The following is a 26,996-nucleotide window of genomic DNA, read 5'->3' as shown; positions in this document are numbered from 1 at the left end:
GCCATAGTGGATCTCTAACCTCTCCACCCGACGTAGTCCAAATCCTCCCTGTCTTATGTCCTAGCTTGTATTGTCGTGGGCACCCCCTTTACATGACCCTTCATACCTTAAGAGATTTTATACAAGCACTGACATCAAGAAGAACATCTCTATTTTTCTAGCATGATTGTATGGAAGATTTGTCCTGGATACTAAATTTTCAAAACAAATGTGACCAAGAGCTGGGCCTTCAAATGTGGCAAAGGAACATTTCCTATAACCTGATATATAAATGCCTTTTATCTGTTAACTTATTTTAAATTGCAAGAGCATTGACTTCCTTCCTACAATTAAATAGGTCTCCCTATTTGCTGAAAATGCAGACTGGTCCAGGTCCTTTTGCTGTTTACAGTATCTGGTCATACTACAAAACTGAATCTTCCTAGAAAATACAATTCTTATTAAAGAATGCATGAAACAACATATGACATGATGAGATAAACATAGATACATATAGTACTAGTTCTAATAAAAAATTGTATGAAGTTCCATTCTGTTTTCCTGTACAGCAAGTGTACAAAAACTAGACCTGTTATCTATGCAAATGAGTCAGTGTAACGATTGCGGAATAATCTCCGTGATCAGCGCACAAGACGTGCGCTGACACTGCGGAAATCCTCCACAAGCGTATGATTTGAGGGAACCCAGCAAAAGGTGCAATGCACCTGTAGAGGGAAATTCCTGTCGACAGGTGGAGCTGTGGAGTGCAGAGGAACAGCTCCTCTGCCCTGCCACAGACGCCAGACAGGAATTGTACGAAGGGAAGAAACGCAGGGCAAGATAGCCCTGAAAGAGAGAGAGCAAAGTGACAGAGGGTATGCGTGTCCACCAATCTAGTCGCCACCCTGCGACGATGAACACACAACCATGAAGATAAGGTAAGAAGGCAATCGCAGGAGATGGCGATTGCTAACAGCGACACAAGACAGAATAAGCACAGAGGAGGAATGTATGTGTGTGCACCAATCTAGTCGCCAACCTGCGACGGTGGACACACAACAAAGGAAACCGAGTGAGAACGCAATCGTCTGAGAAGCGATTGCGAATGAGATTGAGCAAAGGGACAGATTGTATGTGTGTGCACCAAACTAGTCGCCAACCTGCGACGGTGCACACACAACAGCAGATATGAAGTAGGAACGCAATCGCGAGAGAGGCGATTGCCAGAGGTGACACAAGGCTACAGCAAGGCAGAGCACGAGAGTAGCAAAGGCACAGCAAATCAAACAATGAGAAGATAAGGAAAATAACAAACGCTAACTAAACGCGAACACTGCACTCATTCGCAACAGTGCACGCGTTTATGCGCGGTCTCCGCCTGTTAAGCACAACAGAGACAAGCACGCCTAACTAACCACCGACAGACAAACATGAAACAGAGGACGTGAGCGCTTGCTTAACGGTTACCTCACCGAGCCTACAGCAAGCGTTCGTAGCAGACGAGACAGATACACGAAAACAGGAATAAGTGAGAGATAACAGCAAGAGAGACGGAGATTAGACGGATCCACAGCACTAGCGCTAGGCGAGTGCGATCCAGGCAAGACAGATTAGATGATAGCTGGTAGCAACCGCTGCTCCAGCTATATGCTCGCAACAGACAAACAAAACAGATATGCAATCCTAACTGCACTAGGGAATCTGCCTAGTGCAGTCCCAGGAATTACTCTAGGCCAGGGGTCTGCAACCTTTAAGAATCAAAGAGCCACTTGGACCCGTTTCCGAAAAGAGAATAAAAACTGGGAACCGCAAAGCCATTATAAAACAGATATGACCCTAATATGCACAAATCGTTAGCAGATATGTCCCCAATACGCACAAATCGTTAGCAGATATGTCCCCAATACGCACAAATCGTTAGCAGATATGTCCCCAATATGCACAAATCGTTAGCAGATATGTCCCCAATATGCACAAATCGTTAGCAGATATGTCCCCAATATGCACAAATCGTTAGCAGATATGTCCCCAATATGCACAAATCGTTAGATATGACCCCAATATGCACAAATCGTTAGCAGATATGACCCCAATATGCAGATATGACCCCAATATGCACAAATCGTTAGCAGATATGTCCCCAATATGCAGATATGACCCCAGTATGCACAAATCGTTAGCAGATATGTCCCCAATACGCACAAATCGTTAGCAGATATGTCCCCAATATGCACAAATCGTTAGCAGATATGTCCCCAATATGCACAAATCGTTAGCAGATATGTCCCCAATATGCACAAATCGTTAGCAGATATGACCCCAATATGCACAAATCGTTAGCAGCTATGACCCCAATATGCACAAATCATTAGCAGATATGACCCCAATTTGCAGATATGACCCCAATATGCACAAATCGTTAGCAGATATGACCCCAATATGCAGATATGACCCCAATATGCACAAATCGTTAGCAGATATGGACCCCAATATGCACAAATCCTTCAGCAGATCTGAAAAGAAAAACCCATTTACTCACCTAGTCAGAAGTACTCCTGTCACGATCTCCTCCTGTCCCGACCTCCGGTCCCGACCTCCTTGTGGCGCGCAACTCCCTCGGCTCCTCTTCCTTCCTTCCCGACGTCACGTCCTGCCTGCACTACACTGCAGGGCTACGGGAAAATGGCCGCCCGAAGCCCTGCACTGGTCCGGCGGCCTCTCTGATAGGCTGCCGGCCAGCTGGCAGCACACGTCACACGCGCACATGTAACAAGTGCGCCGCAGCCACTGACACTCACTACCGGTGTAGTGTCAGAATGGGCAGCCCTGCAGCACCGGAGCCGCGCCTGAGCCGCGGTCTAGGAGCCGCGGCAAAAGTGAAAAAGAGCCGCTTGCGGCTCCGGAGCCGCGGGTTGCCGACCCCTGCTCTAGGCTAATCTTTAAACAATGAGCAAGGCTGACACTCCAGGAGTGTTTCACAGGACTAACCCTTATGACCAGCCCAGGTCTGTGATATCACATGGTATTTATAGTACAAATCTCCAGAGGATGGGGCTAGGAAATTTGCATGACCAACGTATGCAAATTCCTCAGCAGCAGCAAGCTGCAAAACTGACAAAAGGTCTCTCTTCCAGAGACCTGCAGAATGCAGACCTGAACAGTGGTCAAAAAGCTGCCTGCCTGCGCAGGCAGCCGAGCGGATCCTCACAGTACCCCCCCCCCCCTCTAGGGTCGGATTCCAGACGAGCCTCTAACCTGATATTTGCAAAAGACTCTAACTGAAGACTCATGAAAGTCAAGACAGCCCGACAAGGCCCAATTCCAGAGTCAGCCCACCCGAAACCGACCTCATCGGAAGGAGAAGCCACCGAAACATGCCCATCAGTACCACAAGTCTCAGAGTAACACCCATCAGGACTGTGAATGCCAGAGAAGAAGCCATCGACACACACCGAGCCATGCCCACCACCTTCCAGGGACCGTCCAAAAATACCAAACCTGCCACAATACCCATTCGAAGTGTCCCTTTCCACAAAGCACCCACTGCTGATCTCATCCAAGGAATCAGGAAATATTTCTCCCAGGATCTCCCAGAACACTTTGAAGCTCCGCAGAGATCCCAGGAGGGCAGAACGATCACCAGGCTCACACGGAGAACAATTAAGAACCCCTATGGAACCAATGACAATTCCAGATTCAGAATTACCAGGACAAGCATCAAGACCAGGGCCTTCAGGGACCACCTCTGGGCATGCATCCAGGCAACATCTAAACAGGTTTCTACCGAGGAAGCATCTGAGCAGGCTGGCAACCGAGACACACTTGGGCTTTCTGGGTCACAGAACACATCGGGGTACACTCGCCCAAGGGGGACCTCAGGACACGTCGAGGAACTGCCAACCTCAGAGTCCGTCACGACAAGACCAAAACCAGAACCGGGCAGAGAATCATCACGAGTAGTGGTCACAAGCACTGGACTTTCAAAAGAAGCCTTGGACTCAAACCTAGAAATCTCTGTGACAATAATATCATCATTGACTACATATGAGTGAAGCTCCACCAGAGCTGCAAAGGTAGTCAGCACAACAGCAATGCCTACTGAAGTGGGCAACACCTCAGACGGACTTGGGGGGCAGGAGACATCTCCTACAAGTTCTGCACCCTTTGGGAGGAACTCGGAGGTCTCCAGGACATCAGACAAGACCTCAGGAACATCATTTTCCAAGTTTTCTAAGAAGGATTCTGAACTATCCATGTTACAGGGCAAAACTGGAACTTTATTTTGTGGACAGGGCAGATGTCCCAGGGAAAGTTCCACCATAAACTGAGACTGAATTTCATCAGCATGAGCGGAACGTACAGGAATATTTACTGGAACACACACTGACTCCCTAACTTTAATCTCACTGCACCCAGAATTCTGCGTAGCAGTCAAACTAGCTTGCAACTCCAAAACTGCAGAAAAACAGGTGAGTATAGTAGCAATACCTAGACGAGCCTCTAGGGACACTGCAGGACACTCTAAACAAAGCCATATTAACTCATCCAGAGTACAGGGTGCAGAATCAGCATTTTCCTCAGAACAAGAAAGGGACTCACAAATGTCAGTGCGAGTGGAGATCATGTTTTTATTCATGGTACAGGGCAGATTCAGAGAAAGCTTCTCTGGGCAAAGCAAAGAAGCTTCAGCATCAGATTTGCAAAACCGAAGCGCTGTCTCACTCTTAGATTCGGCTAACAATGTCAAATCCGAGGAGTCAGAACGCAAAACTTGCGAATCAAAAATCGCTTTAGGTTGTGAAACTGACGCTTCCATAGCGCAAACCTACGTGATTTGGGGGCCAGACTGTAAGGCGTTCAGGACAGAAACACTGGAGCAACTGTCACCAGGCAACGGGCCCTTACAGGTGTGAACAGGGTGAGAGAAAGACGCATTAGCAGTAGAAATAGCGACAACATCAGGAAAAACTTTATTAGACATATTAATTTTACTTTTGATGCTGCATGATTTAGGAATTCTCCCCATAGCAGGATCACAGATGGAAGATCTTAAAGATCTGTCTCTAAATGACAAGGGGTCCCACACATCCTTGAGAAAACTGGCACATTCATGCTGATCACAATCTGCAGGAACATCCGAGAAACAGGCATTAGATTGCATAGATTCAAACTGCACACAGTCAAGAGAGAATCTTTCAGGATTCACACAGGAATCAACCACAGTGGTACACCCATTCATTTCAGATCGCACAATGTCAAGACTCACATGCTTTAACCCAGAAAGGCAGTAACAATCATCCGACAACAATGTCTCTTTATTGGAATCAATTGATTGGTGTGTATGCAACTCATCCAAAATCGTCTGCCACACGTAAATCACTAGATCCACATCACCCTCGTCACATTCATCGGAATCAATCAAAAGGTACATAGAATCGAGACAATCATTCAAGACATCTTCGCTTTTTGCGATATAAAAATCGTGAAAGGCTTTCCAATCAAAATCAAATTCCTCCATCAAGGCCCCAATGTCCCATGAGGCAAATGGAGGTTCAAACAAGCCAGTATCTAGATAATCTCCATACGGGTGGAGATCAGGAACCAGAACAGATTTTTTAACTGCTTTAATATAGTGTGCGATCCTACCTATAATAGGATCCACATAAGCTTTGGATTGGGGCAAAAAACCCGGAGACTGAGCAACATCATTGTACACATCATTAGGGAGTGTTTTATTTGTGGTTGCTATGGTCAACGAATCTTTTGGCTGACAAGCCGTATCAGCAGATTGGCCTGCAAGCACCAATTCATTAACATATGGTAATGACACAGAAATGTTGCATAACCTAATCTGATCAGCATCATGTACTGCAGGAAAAAACTCATAGAAATAACTTGGCATGCAAGTTCCAAGCTTACGAGAAAACACATGAGTCAGAAATCTGCGAGGGTTATGTCTCAGATTCTTGTGTCTGGCATACTCATCAGCCCACACGAACAGATCCCCTTGGAAAAGATTGTAAGCAATCTGACCACTCCAAGTGGAAATATTGGTGGCCTGAAATTCAGGATTTGCCAAGAATCTGGAACATTCTGATATGAACTCATCTCTAGTTTCAGAGTCCAGTATCTTAAACCTCTTAAAGATACAGGACCCATATTTGACCAAATCGTACAAATCGGAAATTCCCTCTGCACTGGGAATTTCGGTTTGGCTGGTCATACTGTAACGATTGCGGAATAATCTCCATGATCAGCGCACAAGACATGCGCTGACACTGCGGAAATCCTCCACAAGCGTATGATTTGAGGGAACCCAGCAAAAGGTGCAATGCACCTGTAGAGGGAAATTCCTGTCGACAGGTAGAGCTGTGGAGTGCAGAGGAACAGCTCCTTTGCCCTGCCACAGACGCCAGACAGGAATTGTACGAAGGGAAGAAACGCAGGGCAAGATAGCCCTGAAAGAGAGAGAACAAAGTGACAGAGGGTATGCGTGTCCACCAATCTAGTCGCCAGCCTGCGACGATGAACACACAACCATGAAGATAAGGTAAGAAGGCAATCGCAGGAGATGGCGATTGCTAACAGCGACACAAGACAGAATAAGCACAGAGGAGGAATGTATGTGTGTGCACCAATCTAGTCGCCAACCTGCGACGGTGGACACACAACAAAGGAAACCGAGTGAGAACGCAATCGCCTGAGAAGCGATTGCGAATGAGATTGAGCAAAGGGACAGATTGTATGTGTGTGCACCAAACTAGTCGCCAACCCGCGACGGTGCACACACAACAGCAGATATGAAGTAGGAACGCAATCGCGAGAGAGGCGATTGCCAGAGGTGACACAAGGCTACAGCAAGGCAGAGCACGAGAGTAGCAAAGGCACAGCAAATCAAACAATGAGAAGATAAGGAAAATAACAAACGCTAACTAAACGCGAACACCGCACTCATTCGCAACAGTGCACGCGTTTATGTGCGGTCCCCGCCTGTTAAGCACAACAGAGACAAGCACGCCTAACTAACCACCGACAGACAAACATGAAACAGAGGACGTGAGCGCTTGCTTAACGTAACGGTTACCTCACCGAGCCTACAGCAAGCGTTCGTAGCAGACAAGACAGATACACGAAAACAGGAATAAGTGAGAGATAACAGCAAGAGAGATGGAGATTAGACGGATCCACAGCACTAGCGCTAGGCGAGTGCGATCCAGGCAAGACAGATTAGATGAGATAGCTGGTAGCAACCGCTGCTCCAGCTATACTCCAAGAACAAAGATCAGAACGACTTCCTGTCGACCACCGCTGGGACAGAACAATCGCAACAGACAAACAAAACAGATATGCAATCTTAACTGCACTAGGGAATCTGCCTAGTGCAGTCCCAGGAATTACTCTAGGCTAATCTTTAAACAATGAGCAAGGCTGACACTCCAGGAGTGTTTCACAGGACTAACCCTTATGACCAGCCCAGGTCTGTGATATCACATGGTATTTATAGTACAAACCTCCAGAGGATGTGGCTAGGAAATTTGCATGACCAACGTATGCAAATTCCTCAGCAGCAGCAAGCTGCAAAACTGACAAAAGGTCTCTCTTCCAGAGACCTGCAGAATGCAGACCTGAACAGTGGTCAAAAAGCTGTCTGCCTGCGCAGGCAGCCGAGCGGATCCTCACAGTCAGTCAAACAGAATGTCAATTTTAGCTGATATCCTGAAAATTAAATAAAAGACAAAACATTTTTATCTGGCTGAGGAAAAAATGCTGATAAGGCTTTAGTGCTGGAAAATGTAAAGGGTCATTACCTCATTTTGTTTTGCAGCTGAATAATGCAGATTTTACATCAGGCTTTCATGGCCTCTGGTTAGAATTTAGGCAGGCTTCACACTGGCCATAAAAACCGCCTGCTTATTGTAGCGGAACAAAACGGATCGACCGATATGCATACGGATCCTATGCAAAGCAATAGGATACAATGGATACGGTCTGGCCGGTGTAGAACATGAGTTTGCACAATTTGCAATAATTCCAGATACACATTAGCGATGAAGCAGATGCTGACCAAATCTGTGGAAGCCTATGGGAATGGACAGTGTCTGTTTTCACTAGGCTTGTCGTTGCACTTTTGCTAACTTTATTGATCTGCCGCTGTCACATTTGGTTTCAACACCGCTGCTGCCACCGTCCCTCGGTCAACTGCAGGGGAGAAGTGCTAGTATACAAATCAGTTTAGATTCCCATTGGATTGCAACAGACCAATGGAAATCGTCTCTCCCCAGGGAAGATACTCATAAGTTCACAGAGTGGTGGACCAGTGGGAATCATCCCTGCTGGAGAGAGAATTCCCATTGGTCTGTTGCAATCCAATGGGAAACACCATATGCTTCTGCCAGGGCTCTGATCTGTATACCAGCGCTTCTCCACTGCATTGGAGTGGTGGTGTCAGCAACAGCCGTGGAACCAAATGTAACGAGTGGATGAGTGGTGATGTGACCGTCATTTATTATGTACAACTGCATGTACATAGAAAAGAAGGATACGAATTTCAGAGACAGGCCTTAGAACTTCGCATTGTGTTTCACCTAAGAATAAAATTAAAAAATGTTACTTATTTGTGTCAAACAGATTCCAGCACAGGGAACATACTTGTATTACTAGCAATGGCTGAATTACTCTACTAACTATTACTAACATTCTACTGCTAAAAAAACAAAAGGAAATCTGGTCTAATATCTTGCCATTCAAGATACTGCATGAATGAGCCTGTTTACAACAGTGCATAGCCGAAACTTAGTACTACTGCTGAAAAAGTATCTGTACTGCTTATTAAATATTTTTATGCCCCAGATGATTGAAAAAACAGACACTCATGCAAGTGTAAGTTAATTGCACATTACTTTTACTTTAAATCTGGTTATAAATTTAGTAGGAAAATCAGCAATAATATATGTGAACAATCAGATAAAACTACTTGCACTATTAAGAACTTGGCTACCTCTGCTTTAAACGTATTTGGTCTCTTAATATATGGGACAACCAAATGTCTAAGTAATAGCAATAGAATAGAAAAGGATTGCTACCTTTTCCTGTAAGTAGTGCTAAAGATGAACGGAAAGAAAATATTTCTTCATCTGCTGTGTGACAGAGTTCAGGAGCTTCATTCTTCTCACCACTGACAAATAGATCTTCATGGACAGAGCTGGTCACTTCTTTTTTACATGCTTTCTCTGTGGTCATGGAGCTGCTTGTTGAAATTTGACTTTCATTAAACCTGCATTGTTTAAACAAGCTAGAAAAAAAAAAATACAGATCGGAGTTGACAATAAAATTGTCCTGATATGCATAAGACTGGCCATAAAGTACAAGTCTGAATAAGAATCAAGGACAGCAAGCACCCTGGCACATGGCTTATATAACAGACACCGTTATTGATTGGTGAATGAATGCTCCAAAACATGGCATTATTCTACAGTAAAGGTTCATATACACTTATCAACTATCTGTCCAACTATCTGCCAAACTTGTCTGTTAAGCCCCATTCACACGCTCAACAGCGGTCTCTTATGCAGCACACTTTTGTTGTCAGACAAGTTGAAACAACAAAAAAAATTTTTTTGCTATTGTTCAAAAAGCTGATAAGACTGATAAGAAGTCAATCCATTTGTTGGATTGACTTCTTATCAGTCTTATCAGCTGTTTGAACAATATCAAAATACTTTTTTTTAGGTGTTTCAACTTGTTTCACAACACAAGTTGTATGGGGTTTACAGACAAGTTTGGCAGATAGTTGGACAGATAGTTGGTAGGTGTGCATGAACCTTAAGGCTTTGCAATGGCCATTTATTCTTTGGTGGATTTATCACAAAAATACGTTTTCCACCAGTTTCTTGAAAAGATTTAATGTTTGTTTGTTTTTTACTTTTAATTAGATTTTCCCTTTATCCTAAGCCTCTTTTAATCCCTTCCCCCTATGCAAGCTGGTATTGACAGAACAGCTGAGACTTGAAGAATATTAACCCACATGGTCCAATACAGAGTGGGGCAATGCAAGAAAAGGATGGTAATCTAGGAAAATCCCTGTTTCCATATCTAAGACAAAGGGTTCATTTACACCTCATGCTGAGGGACATGGAAGTAACTAACCCCAAAGCTGTGTACATAGACTATGGAAGAAAAGACTCCTAAATATTAAAAAGATCGGGAGAGCTTGTTAGCCATGGTTTATAACATGGGATAGTAAGCTGTAATTGTATTTTGTTTCTAAGGAAATGTCACTTTCTCAATACCATAGACCAGTGGTTCTCAACACGTGGTTTGCGTACCCCAGGGGGTATGCAGCATCAGCTGTGCTGGCTTCAGTGGCGTAGGGATAGCAGGCATCGCGACCACAAGATGGCCCTTCAGTCCTAGCTGCCTGTGTGCTTTTTTTTTTTTTATTTAACTTTTTTTCTTAAGTGCAGCCACTAGGCTGCAAATTCCATAAGTAAAAACCTCCCAAAGATTGTTACAGAGAGGCAGGCAGACAGGTGAAAGGGACTATTTCACGTTTCGCCTCTCTGAGATCCCTGCTCCTAATTAGTTTATAGTTCCGGCTGGGAACACACTGCAGAGGACGTGGCTCCGCCCCCTCCCCCTCCGCTCTACAGCAAAGACCGGATGGAGTTGCAGAGGGGAATACAGCCAGAGAGGGAGGGAGTCTCGTTACTGGGAGAGGCCCCGCCCCCACCTGCACATCATTGAGGAAGCTGCCCCAGCCCGCGTGGTTTGAATCAGCCAGCAGATATGTCTCTGCTCCAGCAGGTCCACCTCCTCCACGGACTTCCATTGCCCGCAGGTATTCTGTTATCTCTCCCACCCTCTGTCCTGCACACTGTCTTTCCCCCTCCCCTCTGTGCACACAATGTTACTGTCTCCTTATCCCAGCACAGGGCTGAGCCTGCACTAGCTGTCAGCTCTTCCTTCTGTGACGCCTTCGATATGACATATCGAATGCATCATGCCGTCATAAGCGCACATTCCATTGCAAAATAGTAAAAATGACATTTTGGCTTAAACCAACCCCTTTTTTTTCTCTTACTCTCTGGCTGCTAACAAACACTGGCTAACTACATAGCTTCTCGCATCCAAGGGTGGAATTTGTCACCTAGCCTTGTGGGGTAGTTATATAGCTCATCCATCAGAGGAAGGTGAGATATCAGCCTGACAGAATCAATTTAGGCCTCCACTGGTAGACGGCTTGGCCCCGACCCAGCAGGAGTCCGACACGTAGCTGCCTTGTGGCCTGAGTTGAAAGGAGACAGGCATGATCCTTTCACGCCATCTGGGGACACCCAAAGATTCAACAAACCTTAGAAACTATATTTAATAAATAGGCACAGTTTGGTAATATTTCTGGTGTTCCCAAGATCGCAGTTCCCTCAAATTCAAGGAATTTATTAGATTCCACATGACACTGGTCCTGAGAGATTTTCAGCCCTCTGGATCTTTCGGAACCAGTGCCAGTAAGTTGAAAGGGGGGGACGGTGCTATTAGCGATCCAGACTCCTCGTGTTTGGTATTAGCAGATTCACACACTTACGCTGATTATGAATATTCATTCAGGTTCTTGATATTACCTACGGGCATGCTGAGAGCGGGCAAAATATGAATTGGCCCAAAACCTCTCCCTGCCTAAGGGGGCACTGCCTTAATCAAATTGCACAAGGCTGGACTTGTATGTGTCATAACTCCCCCCACCTACAGTGAGGAACAAAACTGACATGACCCAATAGTCCAGGTCCTTTACCTTCAATCTGACGCCTAGTAACATCCTGGCAGCCCGCAAGGACACGGGCCAAAACCTCCATCTTGGAACTATTTCTAACAAAGGCCCGTTGGCCGCATGGCAACCGCCATTTCGGACTTTCGCCAAAGACTTGCGATTGCCGCATGGACTACCAATAACGGTATTTGAACTGTATATTCGGACATTCTGTTTCTTTTCATCTCTTCTCTCTGTCAAATCAATCTGTTCTAAAATAAGCTGTGTGTATGTAGTTTAGAAATAACCTAACGATTTTTATCGTTCAGTCGTGTGCCTTTTCTGGTCATCTGATTGCTGCTATAACGAATCTGCCCTCTGAAGAGTCAGTCATACTACCGCATTGTTTTATGATTTGCTTATAATTGTTGATTTTCTAGCTAGGTTGTAAATAACAGTTTCTTCCTTCTAGGATTAGCTAGTACCAGATTTCCTGTGCGAAATCGATAACATTAGTTTCTCGATTGTATCCAATCGAGATTGCATCATAATTGGACCCAGTAACCTTTCTTTAACGTCACATTGCTCACAGTCCATAAGCCGTCGGAAGTGACTATTCCCCGAACGGTGACTGGAGCATGTCGAACGTGATTGGGCTGGCTACCGTATTATGATAGCGTTGGGGTCTCTTTGCCCTAACCAAAATCAAAGAGTGGTGGCAGTGTATTTACCCGATTTCCAGTGCGAAATCGATATTTTTAGTTTACCGATTGTATTTACAATCAGAATTGTACATGTATGGGCACCTCCAACCAATCTTAACCGTTTACTACGCACACAGTGAATTTGCCTCCAGCAGTCTCTAGTGCATGAGACCTGCATGGCAACAGTGGCCTAGTAATACGGGATTGGTGGATGTTTGTCCCATTACATATTGTCGGCAGCTGCGCGACCAATCTTTGTCAGTCTGTTCACCGTACTTCCTGCGTATGCTAATGGGAGCAGATTAGACGGGATTGGCACGCTCTGTCGCTTTTTCTTTCTTCCCTCTGATGATCCAGCAACCGGTCTTCGTTGTCCGTCTGCACCTGTACTTCCTGCGTATGCTAACGGGAGCAGATCTCGACGGGATCGCTGGGCTGGATTGTCACACCTTCATCCTTCTCTGTATTTTTTTTTTAGTTTATGTATAGTTTGCACTATCAGGTTCTGCAGTTTATTGTAATCCTGGTTTATGGTGTTAGTATTTGCACTCTTTGTTTAACCCTCCTGGCGGTTCATTTCTGTCTGGAATTAGGAGTCAAAAGCGGTACATTGTTTTCAAGAATTTTAGGGCCTCCGATTCAAAAGTTATAACTCACCAAAATGTCAGAATAAAAGCATGGTAGACATTTTACATATAAATAAAAGACTGGAACACAAATTTGCTAAAAAAAAATAAATTTATCAATAAACTGAAATAATAGCAAAACTGTACAAATAAGCAGCAGATTATATATACACAATAATCAGTACAGTATATACAATAATTAGTACAGTATATCCCTAGTACACCTCTCGTGTGTGGTAAATCTTAAAACATGGAACGGGACACAGGCCGATATCACAGTCTGGGCAGTAAAAATGGGTTTCTTTGCGGACTTTCTTAACCTTGCTATCCATCTTGCTGCAGCAAACAACACACATTCTTGTTGGTGTCGCTTTTTTTGGAGTGGGTGGGATGTATTCAGAAAAGTGGCGGCCAGTTAGGCGCTCCGGATTGACCACATATGATGCACGGCGCCCAACTCGCACATCTGATGATGAAGTTGGGTACCGTATATTCCGGCGTATAAGACGACCCGGCGTATAAGACGACCCCCCAACTTTTCCAGTTAAAATAAAGAGTTTGCCATATACTCGCCGTATAAGACTACTCCTCTTCACAACCTGCCTCCTCTGTCCTCCTGGCCCACCCCTGTATACACCCTTTGTATATTACTGGGTGCTGCAGTCATCCAGGGGAGGGAAAAAAGTTCAGGCTGTGTGATTTTAGAACTGGGTGTCAGGTGTGGGGTGTCAGTATTTGTGCCAGGCAGAGCTTACCGTGGGCAGCAGCCTTGGCGGAAAGGTCCGCTCGTGTCCTGGGTCCTTCTATGTCCTCCACTGTCCCCCTGCATCATTCATGTCCGTGTCCCGTGTTTGAAGATTCAAAGCTGCAATACAGTAACTAGCATCTTGCGAGCAGCCGCTCGCATGGGTAACGGCAGCTTCCTGGTTCCGGGTCACCTGACTGGTGACGTGCGCTCCACAGTTCAGTGTCTTCCGCTTCCTACGCACATGTCACCAGTCAGGTGACCCGGAACCAGGAAGCTGCTGTTACACACGCGAGCAGCTGCTCGCAAGATGCTAGTTACTGTATTGCAGCTTTGAATCTTCAAACACGGGACACGGACACGAATGATGCAGGGGGACAGCGGAGGACATAGAAGGACCCAGGACACGAGCGGACCTTTCCGCCAAGGCTGCTGCACACGGTAAGCTCTGCCTGGCACAAATACTGAAACCCGCACCTGACACCCGGCGTATAAGACGACCCCCCACTTTGCAGAATATTTTCAGGGTTCAAAAAGTCGTCTTATACGCCGGAATATACGGTACTTCAGGCATATGGTTTCGCACAGTTTCCATATGAAGTCAGCATGTGATCCTGGCCTTTCACTGTGTTGCTTATGCAAGATGAATGCATTCCATAATGCCTGTTCCAGCAGATGACAAAAACATTTTTTATAGTACTTTTTCTGCTGTTTCCGCACTGCGGGGTAGTATGTCATCGCCTGGTCAGCTCGGTCCACCCCACCCATTGTATGGTTGTAGTCCAGGATGACTTGCGGCTTGTCCAGGACTTTCCCTCCTCGCGTTCTGGTGGTGACAGAGGATGCATCGTGGACAGTGCTGAGCGCACACACATCCCTCTTGTCACGCCAGCGGAGTGCCAACATTTTTCCCTTCTGCCAAGCCACAATGTCCCCAGATTTCAGCTTTTGCTTGGCGAAGGCAGTAGGCATTTCTCGCCGGTTAGGACGAACGGTGCCGTAGGCGTCGGTTTTGTTCCTGATGAGAAACTCAAACAGTTCAGGTGAACTATAAAAATTGTCCGTTGTCAAACAATAACCCTTATTCAAAAGTGGCTCCACCAAGGACTGCACGGATGAAGTCGCCAGCCCGTAATTGCTGAATGCAGGGTTGAACTGTGTCCCTTTCCTGGTGTACAGTACGCTGTTCCAGATGTATCCGGTGGCAGACTCGCATAAAGTGTAGGACTTTACTCCAAACCGGGCCCTCTTGGATGCGATATATTGGATCCAGGACAGTCTGCCCTAGAAGGCCATCAAGCTTTCATCCACACTTATGTCCATCTGGGGTACATAAGTGTTGCGGAAGTTTTCCATGACCAGCTGATGAACCTCCCATATCTTCTTTAGCTTTGGCGCAGGGTGGGTGGACTCATCGAAGGTAGTGTTGTCTGCGAAATGTAGAAATTTCATAATGAGTCCAAAGCGGTACTCTGACATGACCGTGCCAAAGAACGGGGTGGCGATGACCTTGTTGGTCGACTAGTACCATTTCTGCAGGGGTTTCCCCACCACCCCCTGCAGAATAATCAGTCCAAGGAACCGCCACAAATCCTCCTTGGTAATTGGCTCCCACATCCTGGTCCTGGAAAGGGGCCTTCGTGGAGCAGCAATTTCTTGTGCGGCGTAGCGGTTCGTCTCCACCACGATTTTTCCAATGACAGCGTCACTGAAGAACAGCTGCAGGTAGGCCAGTCGGCAGTGTTCACAAGCAACCTTCAGGCAGGGTTCCCCAGTAAAAGGGAAACGGGGGGACAGTGGTGGGGCCCGAGTGGTGTTGACTGGGCACCAAACTCGTGCGTCACTGACCTCTGTGTCGCTGGGGATGGAGTCGCTGTCACTCTCACTGTCGGACGACAGGTTGCCAGGAGCATCACTGTCACTGGAATCCTCCAACGACGGCATATCCGGATCGCTGTCCTCTAACTGCATCAGCGCTTCCGCTGTGAGATGCCGTGAAGATGACGCCATAGCAGGTGACGGGCAGGTGGCAGGAGAAGAGTGTCGTAAAAATCCAGGCAGAGGTCAGTACAGGCGGCAGGCAGAGTAGTCGAAATCCAGGCAGAGGTCGGTACACAGAAATCCAAATCGGGCAGAATTAGCAGGCAAAGAGCGTAGGTCAAAGTTTAGGCAGAGGTCGGTACACGGAAATCCAATCGGGCAAAATCAGCAGGCAAAGAGCGTAGGTCTAAGTTCAGGCAGAGATCGGTACACAGAAATCCAAAAAATCCAGCAGATCACAAAGATCAAAGCAGATCAAAGCAGCTCACAGCTGGGATGCAAGTGGCAACAGTGTATTGGATACACATGTAATTCATACATGTGTATCCAATACAATGCACTTTAGGGCCAAGGAAAAATTATCATTTTCAAATTTCCCGCCCACCCCCATGACGTCACGCCGCCAGACGTAACGCCGCTGAGCTCTGATTGGCCGCCGGGTCCCCAGGAGAATTCTGGGGCGAGAGGGGACCCTGAGGCCGGAATTCCGTGAAGAGGAAGCGGGGAGAGCCGCAGAAGAAGAGGGGAGAGCCGATGCTGCTGGGGGAGCCAGGCAGGAGTCCCTGGGGAGCGCCGATCGCGCTAGGGACTCCCGCACAGCAGGTATTTGCCGCCTCCGCCAGCCGCCACTACCCCCGATCACATGGCCGCTGGGTCCCTGCTAGATTACAGGGGATCTGGGGATCCCGGCGGCCAAACACACATGCCACATTGCGGGGGACAGATGCAGGAGTCCTGCTGAGCAGCGCCGATCGGCGCGCGGGACTCCTGCACAGCGCACATAGCTATTTTTAGGTACCCCGACCTGAGCTCGGGGTTACCATTAGTAGCATGTATTTCCTACCCCGAGCTCAGGTCGTGGTTACTGCCAGGAGGGTTAAGACTATTGTATGCAGTTATTGTCACCCAATTGCAGTATTTCTGTTAATTTAACATATCTATTTGTTTGATCACTGGATTACCTGCCTTGCATTTATTTGACACCCCATATACTGCACTGGCTGTCTCATACTCCTCCTCCCCCTCTCATCTCCTCTGCCTAATGCCTGGTAAACTCCATGCAATTTCCGGTCAGGTTTCGTGTTGAATTAATAAGTTTTGGCAGGTCAGATCTGATTTCAAATTGTTTTTCTGAATGATTTTGGACAGAAGTGATTGGAAAATCGAATATTGATTTGACCCAAAATCTGACAGGAAATTGCCTGGTGTGTACCAGGCATAACCATACACTCCCCTCGCCTATGCCTAATGCTGACTTATTTCCTGCGTATGGTGGCCATTAACAATAAAATTCTCCAGACGATCAACCATCTTATTTGATCACAATATCGAAACGATTGTTCGGGCCTGCTACTGCAATGGAAGCTTATATACAATTCAGATTAATGAAAATGATCGATTTTTCGGATCGATTCCATCAATCTGATTGGATTGTTTAGCTGCTTTACTTCTGTTAGTGATCCAGAATGATCGTTTCTGATTGATATTACTATTGAATCAGACTGTCGGTCGTCAAGAGAATTGCATTGTTAATGCCCACTTTTCCTCTGCCTAACTATAAGCTCATCTGCCTATGCACCTAAGCTGTTTTAAAGTGTAAGCTCACTTATTGGATCACCCAATTTAGTCTTATGTGACCCTCTCCTCTCTGCCCCGTCGCCACTGCAAATGTAGCAGTAATACTAAGTAATTGTAATATGCACACTAAGGTGCCTTGTAATTTTTAAGGGAGGGGCCCCAACCAAAACTTTGCTATGGGGCCTCATGGTTTCTAGCTATGCCCCTGGCTGGCTTGCTGTGTCCACTGGCCAGCCACGCACCACACGTAAACTGCGCCAGCTGGCAGCAACCCGATCAGCTGATCAGCTCTGTCTGATCAGCGACGTCCCGTAATAGTGTTGGCAAGCCCCCCCCCCCCCCCCCCGCACTTAGTTATCTTAATATGCAGAGTGACAGAGGCACTCTGCAGCTTAACGTGGTTTTCTGTTAGAACAGGTATAGGAACTTATAGGATAGAAGAAATAAGGCTAAAAATGTTGTTACAGAGTCTCTTTAACCCTACTGGGAATACCAGCCTGCATGCTTGGGAAAGGAGGGATCTGTTTTTCATTTTCAATATAAAGCAATTGAAATAGCCCACCAATATGCCTAATATGCTTTCTAATATGCAAGATAATTAGTTTACTGTTACAGATGCAAATTGCACAGACATAGCAAGCTTTAAACTGACAGTTGAAACAGACAGTAAACTCTATGCAGTGCAGGGCAATAGAAATCTCTCATGCAGCAAGCTTTTTAATACCTACAACTGAATCGGGCATTTGATCCATTAAAAATAGCAACCTATTCAGAATATATAACCTGAAACCCAACTACCATTACCAAAAAGGAATTATGTGAGGTGTGATACATAATTAGCACATGTACCTAATACACAATTTGTGTCACAACATTGTAAGAAATATATATCTTTGGTACTTATAACAGCAACTTTAGCCTCTAAAATTCGTTGGAGGCAGAAAAAAACAAATTATTACCTTTTTCGAAGCATACTTGATCTGTCATTGATGTGTTGGCTTTGTAGAAGATTCTGTTCAGGAGGCAGAAAATCTGTGCCTGGAGCTTCATTGTCACCACATGAAAACCAGGGATATGTTAATGTCACATTCTCCGTGCTTGTATTTCCTGTGTTTGGTGTCAATTTTGTGTTAGAATGAATGCCATGCTGGGTAGCATATGGTCCTGGAGTTTTGTTTTCTACTGCAGTTACTTTATTTAACAGTGGCATAAACTTTTTTTGTGTTCTCATCGTAACTTAAAAAAAAAAAGAAAGAATAAAAACATTATTTAGCGTATTATGCAAATGATTTAGTAACAGAGAGGAAGGCTGTTCACAATTGTGTGACATCTGCCCCCAAGGTAAAAATGTGAGACAGCTTATAATTAATTGCGCGTGATATTTTTCTTAAAATACTCATGCTAACAGCACAGATAAATAATGCTATTATAATCCACTATGTTTTAAACAAAACACTGCTTCCATTATGAAAAAAACAAACCTAACATATTTAATATTTACAAAAGTAATTTAATAAAAATGCATCTCTATTCTTATCAACATTATTTAGCCAGGTGGATAATTTAAGCCAAGGCAAAAAATAAACAATTACATAAATAGTATTTATTCCCCTTTTTATTTCAAGTTGTTTAACAGGACTACTAAATTTCAGAGTACCAACTTCCAATGTTGATGTTTTGCTTGATGATGTGTCTGCGTGAGCACTGCTATGTTAGATTCAAGTACAGGGTGGCGCACAAAAGACTAGTCATGAGCGCTAGTATACAGGCAGACTCCGGCAGTGGCTCACCACGCTGAAGAAGATAAAAAGGGCCCATACGGCAAGAGGTTAAAAAGGGCACTGCATAGAGTACAATGTTATTTAATGGCTTTTGCGGCGCCCACAGTATAAGAAGAACGCACAACATTATTTACCGGCAATAGGAAGTCCATCCTTGATGTGGTATGTTTGTGTGTGACATACAGTAGGTCACCTTAAAAACTAACCACAAGGCTGGTGGGGAGAACAAGCCCATCCCCTCACTTGGAAAAATCCCACAGTACTGTCACGCTCTAAATGAAGGGGGAGTGGGAATAAAGCCCAACAGAATAAAGATAAAACAAAAAGGAGACTTTGTTTTAAAACAATTAGAAACAGTGTAAAAGAAGGATAACAAGTAAACCTACTTCCAAAAAATGTTATTGTACTTAAAGAGTAACTGTCAGGCTGCAGAAGCTAATTTAAACCTCTAGTCTCCTGTGTTAAACAGTTTAGAAGGAAGCCAAAAAGACATTACTGAAGATAAAGATCTCTCTTACCTTTGATGTATGCTTATCAGCAAAGCTTAGAGCTAAGCAGGACGCAAGCCGCATAACATACTGCAAAGCATTCTGGGGCCCTCCCCTCGGCTGCTAAGGAGAAGACGGGATCAAGTTTCAGCAGCTTCTAAAACTCAGTCCAGCCACAGCACAGATAAATCTCGGGGCAGCGTACACTGCAGGAGTCCGCTATTGTTCCTAGCCACATGGCTCATTAATATTCACTGCAAACTAGTGTTATTCAGTATGAGCTGTTCTGTGATCAGAAGCAGGCAGGACATGACGACACATTTGGCTTCACAAACATGGAACCTGCCATGAGCTGTCAGGAGCATCATTCTCTGCATATACTATATACAAATTCTGTGAAATCCAAACGTGGACAGTGAAATGCATATGTAATGTAAGTACAGCCAATCTTTAGCTACTGATATATGTGTTTATTTTCTCTGAGACCTTATACCTAACAGCTCCTCTTTAATGACAATCCACTTCAGTGGTAACAAAATTGTTTTCTCATGTCCTCTTGAGTGCCACAGTGATTAGTTTTAGTGTCAAGCATCTTTTTAATGCATAAGGATCAACTTCTACATGTTGATCAACTGGCTGGGCTTTGCCAAATTGCAGCCAGCTGATACTTTCCCTTCTGAGACTCATAGCTATCTATGGTATTCATTCTGTAGGCTTCAAGAACTTTTTTTAAGCAACCACTGTGAAACTACGCACTTGTCAACAATGTCTGAGTTGTAAGAACAGAAAGTTTAAACAAACCTGAAGCATAAGATAAACTTGCGAGAGACATAGTAGCATGTGCAGTAATGATGTTAAAGGTGCACTATGGCGAAACATTTAAAATAGGGGCAAACAGACAAATAAGAAGTACGTTTTTTCCAAAGTAAAATGAGCCATAAACTACTTTTTTCCTATGTTGCTGTCACTTACAGTAGGTAGTAGAAATCTGACAGAAGTGACAGGTTTTGGGCTAGCCCATCTCTTCATAGGGGATTCTCAGCATGGCTTTTATTCTTTATAAAAATATTCCCTAAAAAGGATTTAAACAATGATGCTGACTAGCTTCTCTGTTTACTACACAGTTTTTTGGCAGTTGGACAGAGCAGCTGCCATTCACTAAGTGCTTTTGAAAATAAATAAATCCCTGAGAATCCCCCCATGAAGAGATGGACTAGTCCAAAACCTGTCCCTTGTCTCAGATTTCTACTACTTACTGTAAGTGACAGCAACATAGGAGAAAAGTAATTTATGGCTCATGTTAGTCTGGAAAAAACCGTACTTTTTATTTATTTATGTTTGCACATATTTTACATTTTAAAAATTTTCGCCATTGTGCCCCTTTAAATAGAACATCAGTAACATAAAATAGAAACTCATATTTTTGTCAGATTAATGGCATCATTTTTAAGATTGCTTCAGACTGTCACAGGTGCTGTTTAAAGTGTACTCAAACACAAAATCACATACTTACCTAGGAAGATTACCTCTGGATTCTATAGATGCTTACCACGGCATCATCCAGACCCGCGTTGCCACTCGCAGATCCTAGATTACTGACATCACGGCTAGGCACTACTTCTATCATGAACACAGTTGTGCTGTGCCTGCATGAGTACGGCCGCGCCTGCTCGGTCTTGTTCATGCCAGAATAGGTTAAGGAGGGTCCCAGACCGCAAAAGACCTTAGGTAAGTTTTTACTTTTTTACATTTTTGAGGCCTTGGGTTTTCTTTTAAATCCAAACCCTGCCTTGCTGAGCTTATAAGGAACAGAAATAATGACTCTTTGAAATTTCCTGAACTAAAACCTTATCAGAAGCCATTTCCCCCAGAAGTAATAGCCTTTTTGCTTCTAGTTACTTTTCAATAAACCTGACTAAATTTGACAAGCTCTTCAACAACCCCATTTGCACAGATAACAAGTATTTTTTTCCCCCCAAAATTAATTTTTATTTAGGTACAGAACAAGAAACTAGCATGAGTCTAGTGAAGTACAAAACGTTATCACTTTGAAATTGTTATTTGAAACATCTGGTTATATACCAATTGCACCATGTAATTTTGGGGGGAAGGGAGGAAAGGTTGGGGATGGGAGGGGGGGAGAAAGGAGGTAAGGGAGGGTTAACAGGTATTTTTAACATTTTATGTACTAAAAAAAATAAAGGTATTTCAAAAATTTTCTTATTAGGACTTGTACTATATGTACCTTTAGCACAAAATGTAATTTTCAGGTGCGCTGTAAAGTAAACCTGAAAGGGAAGAAATGACCCAATTTGGGTACTTACCTCAGGAGGCTCCAGAGACTTCCCTCTCCTGAGGTAAGTATCTAAATTTTTGATCTTACAGGTTTTCTAGGTATTTCAGGTACAAAAAGATTCAGGGGCATACCTCATCTTTCAACATGCAAAATGCTTGTTCAAGATTTTAAAAAAAAAGGAATCCAAAATGCTATTGGTGAATTCTACTTATTATATTATAGCACTTTTGTCAATAATTTTGTAATAAAGATTCAATATCTGTGTGATGAAAAACTAGAGAATTCCATGGGGCGCATTAACTTTTTAAAGTGACTATGGGGCCTGACGCACTATACAACAGTAAAGTTGCCATGGGCAGGTAGCGCAAAGCAATTTTACAGGTACTAATGCTGGGGGAGCTCATCCCGTTAGCCCATTAGCACCACATGCATTACCGCAGCAGCGGTGCTATGATTTGCTTGAATTTGGTAATTAGGCACATGAAACAGGAAGGAGGGATTATACGCAGGTAAAAGGAAACCATTTATCTTTGTATGTTCTGCCATTCCAGAGAGTAGATAAAGCTCTCTCAATTTAAAGATGTATCCCATGTTTTATTATGTTTAGCTTAACTCCATCAGTAGTATTTTATCCATGTTTTAGACTTTTTTTTTTTTTTAAAGTGGACCTGAACTCTTGCACAGGACAGCAGGAAAACAGAGAAATGTACCCTGTATGTATTTAGAAAGTTTAGCCAGTATAATTCCCCCTCATCTCTGTCTAATCACAAGTTGTAATTTGATCTGTCAGCTAACTGCCATGGCAGATAGGTTCCTTTGAAAGCACAGGATGTTAACAATATGTCTGCATCCATGAAAGCAGGAAGTAGAAACACTGCAGATTTACTGCAGTATTTATATCATCTGTAACAAATAAATGTTTTTCTTTACAGGTTATTATGTTGTTGCTTATCTTTTAGAGCAGAGAGGAAATTCTGAGTTCAGGTCTGCTTTCATGTATAAGTTATCTCCAGTTTTACATTCATGAACACATACAGTGTTTTAGTGTTTTTACCTGCAGGCTGGTTTTCTATTTCCTTTTGCAGATCTGGAGTCTGTGGAATATCATCAATACAAGGAACTGGAGTACGAAGCCAGCTCTTTATGTTTTCTTTATCTAGACTAGCATTTTAAGATAAACAGAAATGTATTGTATATACACAGCACTCTAGTATAGGCCAAATACTAGACTTATACAGTATGCATTTCTACTTGATTGAAGGCTAACAGTGAGCGATGAATGTAAAGGCAGCCACACACCATACCATTTTTTAAATATCTGTTCAATTCAAGAATAGCAATCATTTTTTCTGACTGATTGTAACATCTCAAAAATCTGACCAATGTGTATTTTTCCTCAATTATGATAAAAATGATTGGAAACTGAGAAAATTGATTGGGGATATTTTATATTAATAAATTGACAATCTACCACGCACCATTTAATTTTCATAAAAACTGATTAGAAAAATCCACCATTCCTGATCAACTTCTGTTGAATAAAAATGGGAAATCCGATCAGATTTCTTGCCCGAATGTAAAAAAAAAAAAAGCTTTAGATTTTTTGGGAAATCCAATCTTTTTTATCGAGTGTGTGACCACCTTAAGAAAGAAGACAGAGGACTCAATGTATAGACTTTCTTTAGAACTCTGGCATGATCTGACTGCCTTCAAGGCATTCTGTGTGTTAAAAGGAGTGCTTAGCTAAACTGAGTAGCTCCTGTTTATGACATGGGGAGCAATCATTTGGCCTCCAAAGTATTGATTATCCTATTGAAGGTGTACACAATAGCTATAAGGCAAGTTGTTCCTATCTGCCTGATAAATAAACCGGATCTGGAAAGTGGCACTCTCTGTACCAGTCTTTGGGTAAGGCTAGGTGCACAGTGGGAACTGCGTTGTGTTCCCTGTAACAGCAGGAAGGCATGGGAATGGGAAAATGGCCCCGCTCTGAATCCACGCATTGTGTCGCACACAGTGAAGCCTGCAGTCAATGAAAAGTATACTTCACTGTCACCGTTAACATGCGTGTTTTGCGGTAACGCACTGCATACTGTGTGTAGGGATGTCGCACACCGTTATACCACAACAGCACTGTAAACATCGCATAGATGGTGCATTGCAGTGTGGAAAGCCACGTTACAATGTGGCTGATATGCCGGACCGCAACGCACCACTGTGAATGTAGCCTTACAGTCATTTAATTAAAAAAAAACTGCTGACTTAAAGGATACCAGAGCCATAGTGAAAGTGTCCCCTTTTACTTACCTGGGGCTTCCTCCAGCCCCCGTAGTCTTGCAGGTCCCTTCTGTCCTCCCGGTGCCCTTCCTTGATCTGCTGTGTGGCTCAGTAACATCCGTGACTTAGTTAACTGAACATATGCTGACCTGGCGGCACACCTCCTTGATCACGCTCCTGTGTCCCCCGGAGCGTTCTGCGCATGTGCAGTTCACTAAGACTCATAAGCTTGCATCACATCCTTTAAGAAATAAAATAATTGTAGTAAAATCCCATATAGCCAGCGCAAGTGAATATTCCCTGAAGCCGGATATGTGTGCCCTAAAATAACACTAACCTCCCCCCGTGCAGACCGGTGTGCAGCTAAAACTACTTACAAAACCTTTGGGCATCAGTCAACCTTAGGTCACACTCTTATTCTTACTGTGTTATTGTAACACGGTACAATACCCTACTGCTACTACTTATTCTTACTTCAAACAAGATTCACTGATTATATTTACTCTTTAAAAGGAACCCGAGGTAAGAGGCATATGGAGACTGCCATGTTTATTTCCTTTTAAACAATGCCAGTTGCCTGCCAGTCCTGCTGATCTATTTGGCTGCAGCAGTGTCTGAATCACAAATCTGAAACATGCATGCAGCTAATCTTGTCAGATTTTTGTCAGTGCTTGTCCAGGGCCTATGGCTATAAGTATTAGAGGCAGAGGATCAGCAGGACAGCCGGGCAATGTACATTGTTTGAAAGGAAATAAATGTCACCCACCATATGTCTCTCACCTCAGGTTCTGTTTAAGCAGGTAATGTGAAAAATTGTAACTTACTGTCAGTTTCAGGATTAGCTAACATCAAGTACACACTTTAGATTTTACTTTACAAATATTTCCTGATCTTTTCAGCTGGAAAGCTAAAGTCAGTACCCAATATTTCTACAGTGGCACCCAGAGGGGGGATTAATGGCTGTCAATACACATAACAGGAGATAACCTAAAATGATTTTATATCATGTATTAAGAAAGAAAAAATGTATGAATCCTCAAAGACAGGAATAGACTGAATTGACAAAAATATGCTGATCATATGATGCTGCTTACCTTCTTGCAGTATTAGTTGATCCATCAAAAAATAAATCGTCCAGTGAAAGTTCCTCCATATTTTATGATCGTTTCAAATTAATACCTAAAATTGAAGGCACGAATTAAACTTTTGTTTTGGATTATGAAACATCAGTTTCAAAAACATTGATGAAAATAATATCCTCTACTCCTTAGCAGTTCATGTGGGTGCCAGGTTTATGAATAGAATGTGGATACTCAATTTATGCACTGTGGTCTATAGCTGGTGTTTTGCTGAGAGCTGAGTGCCAGAACATAAATTATACATCTGCTATCAAAGAAAACAGAAGGTGAGTATCAGTCAGGGTTGGAGGTAAAACACAGTTAAAATAAAAAAAATAAGAGGTAGTGATGAAAATGTACATTTAACCACTTGAGGACTACAGTGCTAAACCCACCTAATGACCAGCCCTTTTTTGGTGCACTGGGCTGTGCAGGCTTTTCAGCCTCCTGCACAGCCCAGCTAAGGAGCATGGCGATCGGACTCACCTCCTTTTTTTTGTCCCTAGGGGGAAATGCTGCTGGAGGTGTCCGATCGCTGCCCCACTTGTTTTTTCTTTTTTTCTTTTTGCCTCATAGAGACTCTCATTGTCGCCGTCCCCCTCCCTCTCCTTCCTCCCTCCCCTCCACCTCAAGGTTTGAACAGGAGGGCGATCCTTCCTGTTTCTCCGCCTCTCATAGGCATTAGCCTATGAGAGGACAGCGATCCCCGGCTAATCAGGGGCCGGGGATCGCCGATCTCGTACAGCGCTGCTGGAGACCGCAGAGCTGTACGGATGTAAACAAAGGGGATTTCTTTCCCCTTTCGTTTACAAATAGTCTGCTAGCCACGATCTGTGGCTAGCAGGCTAATCACGGAGCTCCGCTTCGTGAAAGGGCAGGGAACGATCGTGCATGCGCAGCCATTCCCTGGGAAACTGCAGCTCCAGGACTTGACGCCAATTGCCGTTAGGCGGTCCTGGGGCTGCCGTCGCGTTCACGCCCATTGACGTGACACGATCGTAAGGTAGTTAAAGAAAATCTGAAGTGAAAATAAACTTATGATATGATGATGGGCTAGTTCAAAACCTGTCGTTTGTCAGATTTCTACTACTACCTACTGTAAGTGACATCAACATAGGAGAAAAGTAATTTATGGCTCATTTTACTGTGGAAGAAACGAACTTCTCATTTGTAAGTGTTTACATGAATTTTAAATTTTATGATTTTCATGATAGTGGTCCTTAAAACCTCTTGCCAAACGCTCCACGCCAATTGGCGTGAATGTGGCGGCAGCCCCAGGACCGCTCCACGCCGACTGGCGTGAACGGCCTTCTATGGGGCTAGCAGGAGAGCGCGCACAGGCTGCACACGCATCTCCTGCTTGGAAGGCTTGGATCGCCATTCGGAGACTGTTAGATGGCAAAACCGTGGTCTAATAGTGTAGTACAGTGCTGTGATCTAAGGCAGCGCTGTACTGGGGACAGCCGTGTGACACAGCTGTCCCCTCCGTCAGTGTGGAAGTGATCCGCTGTCATAGGCTGAAGCCTATGACAGCCAGACACGCTGATTGGCCGGAGGGGGGAGGGAGCGGGATAAAAATTAAAAAAAAAAATACAAAAATGTATCAATACAAAAAATTAAC

The 26,996-nt window shown here is 44.1% G+C and overlaps 1 protein-coding gene across 10 annotated transcripts in view; it reads right to left on the bottom strand.

Moving 5' to 3' along the window:
- Positions 1-26,996, bottom strand: part of HFM1 (helicase for meiosis 1) — a 266,554-nt gene that overhangs the window by 199,931 nt on the left and 39,627 nt on the right. For 8 of the 10 annotated variants that reach the window (XM_068239814.1, XM_068239813.1, XM_068239819.1 and 5 more), the window contains 5 exons: positions 25,352-25,436; positions 23,035-23,141; positions 18,375-18,651; positions 9,063-9,271; positions 8,523-8,564 (listed from right to left, as the gene is read on the bottom strand). In XM_068239814.1, coding sequence (XP_068095915.1) covers positions 8,523-8,564; positions 9,063-9,271; positions 18,375-18,651; positions 23,035-23,141; positions 25,352-25,410 — 694 coding nt within the window. In that variant the 5' untranslated portion in view covers positions 25,411-25,436. Of the gene's footprint in view, positions 1-8,522; positions 8,565-9,062; positions 9,272-18,374; positions 18,652-19,714; positions 19,808-23,034; positions 23,142-24,287; positions 24,391-25,351; positions 25,437-26,996 lie in introns of those variants that run through there. The other 2 variants (XM_068239821.1, XM_068239822.1) reach the window with 2 other exon arrangements.

Source organism: Hyperolius riggenbachi, chromosome 6 (assembly GCF_040937935.1).
Source record: "Hyperolius riggenbachi isolate aHypRig1 chromosome 6, aHypRig1.pri, whole genome shotgun sequence".
Taxonomy (NCBI): domain Eukaryota; kingdom Metazoa; phylum Chordata; class Amphibia; order Anura; family Hyperoliidae; genus Hyperolius; species Hyperolius riggenbachi.
The sequence above is the reverse complement of the archived record's forward strand: the minus strand, read 5'-3'. Positions and strand labels throughout refer to the sequence as shown.